Below are 3,217 nucleotides of genomic sequence, written 5' to 3'. Positions count from 1 at the left end.
CTGTGCCCTGTCCCACAGGGAGCAGGCAGCCGAGGGGTATTCCCGCAGATCACCGATGTACTGTGGGGGTAAACACACCAGCACCTACCCCGTGCAGCCCATGGAGCCTCTCCTTCCAGACCCCAACAAGGTAGGGATGGGGAAGGTGGGGATACAGACAAGGGACACCGAGGCTGGGAGGGTGATGTTGAGCATCTCGGGGAGGATCTATGGCCCAGTTTCCCCAGGAAGAGCTGGGTTGGAAGGCTGAATGCTGAATCCAGCCCATCCCCTCCTTCCCAGCCCGGCGTGATTGAACTGATGGGCAAGGATGGACTCGTGTACCGGGGCCGGGATACCTAGGGGATCTGAGCAAGCAACTGCAGCCTGCAGAAATAAAGGGTGACGAGCAGCCAAGCACCTCCTGAATGCAGCAGGATCTTCCCTTCATGCACAAGGAGTCGGCAGCATCCCTCGTCCTGAAAAAAGCCCCTGTGGAGCCCCCTCTCAGGGTCTGTGTCAGCCCCACAGTGAATTAACCCTAATTAATCCTCACGAGCCCCACTTGTGCCCTGCCAGGGGAGCCTGTGGTCCCAAAAGGGTCCGGGACAGCAGGAGGAGGAGGAGCTGCTGGAAAAGGGGAAAATGGGGACCTCAGTGGGAGGGACAGCAGCAAAACACAGTTCGATGCCAAAAGCAAATCCCATCCCAAGCCTCTGGTTTGCTGTCGCTTATCCCCCGGGATGAGCATCACTGAGCTGCCTTCCTCATCTCCAAGTGAAGAAACCCCCTCTGTCACCCCCTCATCCCTCTTGCAGTGCTGCCACTGATTGAAGGCACAAACCCCTCTGCTCCCCACCTCCAACCAACACACCACAACCCCAGGAGATGGACACGTCCCCTCCTTTCCCTTGTGCCATCCCAAAGCCCCGGTGTGTGCTGAGACTGAACACAAGTGGTGTCACGGGGAGTACCGGGCAGGGAAACCCCCAGCCCTGCAGCAGCACGGGGGAAATGAGGGGTGTCACAGCTGGGGACACATGGCTGTGTGTGCAGGGGGCTGGGGATGTCCCCTCTACACACGGGCAGTGACACTTCCTGGGGGGGGACACAGCTGGTGGCACCTCTGGGGTGAGTGGGAGGGTGAGAAAAACTTGAGGGGAACCCCAGAAGAACCTGGGGAGGACCCAGAGCTTATGGGGGACATCCCCTGGGGGCTGCCCCGTCCTGGTGGGTGTCCCCAAACCTCCTCCCCACAGGGACAGCCTCCATCCCTGGTCTGCTCCACTGTACTCCACAGGCATCTCAGCTCCCAGGGAGATCCCCCTGCAATGTTCTCCCTGGTGAGTTTGGTTTTTCAGGGGAAAACCAGGTACTCAAAACCTGCTTTGGGGGTACTGAGGTGGACACAGCAGGATCTGGGATCCCCCCAGTGCCACAGCAGGATAACAGGAGGCCCCAGGAGGATAACTGGGCACCAGAGCAGAGCCAACAAAGAGCAATCCTGCACTCCTGACTGGGATTGAGGGGTTTAAAAACAAACCCCTCTGGGACCAACTGGATTTGCAGGACATGGCCCAGCTGGGGTCACCTCTTTGGTGTTCATCATCCCCCTGCCCCTTTTGCTGCCCCAGGATCCAGATGCCCCCTATAAACACCCCCACACCCCTGCACACCCCAAACACACCCCCAGCCTTGGGCAATCCTTGGAGCAGGTAAGTAACCCCAGACAGAGGATTTGCCTTTGCTCCTTGGAGTTTGTGCCATCCTGGGGACCTCCCCATCCCTGCAGGAACCTTTGGACTGTGCCTTGAGTCTCCCAGTGTTTCCTGGCATTTCCAGAGCTGCTGTGCTCCCATTTTAGAGGTTTTCTGCAGACAGAGGTGTCAGCTGCACCCCTGGCACATGGGGACTCCTCACTGTGCTGGCACAGCACCCCCATGGCCCTGGGTCTTCCCTCTGATCCCTTTTTGGGGACAGCAGTGGTGGCTTGTGCAGGCAGAGCACAGACTCAGTCCCCACTGGTGACACTGCCCCACAGAGGAGTCACCCCCATTTTCAGTGCCCTACCAGGGACACCCTCCCAGCAGAGAGAAAAGGCAGGGACAGCTGGTGTTAAAAAAGTGATTTTTTTTTTTTTTAAATTTTTATTATTTTTTAAATTAATAAAAAACCTTCAACCTGTTTTTTGCTGGGTCTTTTTTCTCTCTTTTTTTGGTTTGTTTTTCTGTTCGTTTTTTTTAAGCAACATTGATTTGAAAACTAAAAAACCCCCAGCTCCCCCCTGCCTGGGGAAGCGCCACGTAAGGCGGTCACAGGGACAGGGGGACATCACTTTGATAAACCCCCAGGCCCTGGGGGTGCTGAGGGAGGGAGGACGGGGTTGGGGGCAAGTCCAGGAGGGTTTGTGCAAGAAGCTGGGCTGAATTTTGGGAGCCAGAGAGCTGCATTTGTCCTGGGCACTGCAACAAATGCCCAGGGAAGCCAGAGCTGGGAAGGGTGTCCAGTGGCTCCACGTCCATGTGGCCATGATCTGGGGTGCCAACAGCCACCTCCATCCATTTATTTTCGTTATTCCTGTCCTCCCCTCTCCTGCCCTGATGTAGAGATGCTGGGTGGGGATAGAGCCACAGAGAAAACCCCCCCAAACACCCAGCAGCTGCCTCCATGCTGCTGCTCCTTCTCTCTGGATTTATATACATTAGATATATTTATATATTATAGTTATATATTTTTTAAAAAAAAGTGGAGGAGAGTAGAGAGCAGCCAGAGGCTCTCACGGGTCAGTGCCCCCCCTGGCAGCATGTACTCCCCCGCTAAAAATAATAATAAAACCTAGAAAATTATTCCAGTGCGTTTCTTGGCGAGCCCCTGCTCCCAACGCCCCGGCCCGGCCCCCCCTGACCCCCCCCAACCCTTATCTCTGACCATCCATGGTGGCCACGGCTTTCTGTGGGGGGGCAGGGGCCGGGGGGGTGGGGGGCCAGGAGGGCTGCGGGTGGTGCAGGTGGTGGTGGAGGCCGTGGGTGGTGGGTGAGGATGGGGGCAGCCAGGCAGGCTGGTGGCTGGGGGGCGAGGAGGCCCAGAAGGGGCTGAAGCTGCCCGGGGGGGAGCAGGCCATGGAGGTGATGGGGCTGTTGCTGCTCTGCAGGCTCTCCGAGGTGCGCAGCTTGGAGAACATGGCCAGCGCGTCCGGGAAGTTGGGCGGCGTGGCCGGCGTGTTGCTGGGGGTGCACAT

The 3,217-nt window shown here is 57.6% G+C and overlaps 2 protein-coding genes across 3 annotated transcripts in view; one reads left to right on the top strand and one right to left on the bottom strand.

Moving 5' to 3' along the window:
* Positions 1-2,158, top strand: part of LOC107212476 — a 10,671-nt gene extending 8,513 nt beyond the window's left edge. The window contains exons 10-11 of one of the 2 annotated variants that reach the window (XM_015645775.3): positions 19-130; positions 283-2,157. In XM_015645775.3, coding sequence (XP_015501261.1) covers positions 19-130; positions 283-342 — 172 coding nt within the window. In that variant the 3' untranslated portion in view covers positions 343-2,157. Of the gene's footprint in view, positions 1-18; positions 131-282 lie in introns of both variants that reach the window. The other variant, XM_033518792.1, reaches the window with a different exon arrangement.
* A 738-nt stretch (positions 2,159-2,896) lies between these two features.
* Positions 2,897-3,217, bottom strand: UBALD2 (UBA like domain containing 2). Its single transcript, XM_015645343.1, has one exon. It carries the CDS (start codon positions 3,215-3,217, stop codon positions 2,897-2,899), a length of 321 nt encoding a protein of 106 aa, XP_015500829.1.

This window comes from Parus major, chromosome 18 (assembly GCF_001522545.3).
Source record: "Parus major isolate Abel chromosome 18, Parus_major1.1, whole genome shotgun sequence".
Lineage (NCBI taxonomy): Eukaryota > Metazoa > Chordata > Aves > Passeriformes > Paridae > Parus > Parus major.
The sequence above is the reverse complement of the archived record's forward strand: the minus strand, read 5'-3'. Positions and strand labels throughout refer to the sequence as shown.

What these genes read in the sequence shown, in the direction of transcription:
- UBALD2 (XM_015645343.1), bottom strand. Translation starts at nt 3,217, where the DNA reads ATGTGCACCCCCAGCAACACGCCGGCCACGCCGCCCAACTTCCCGGAC.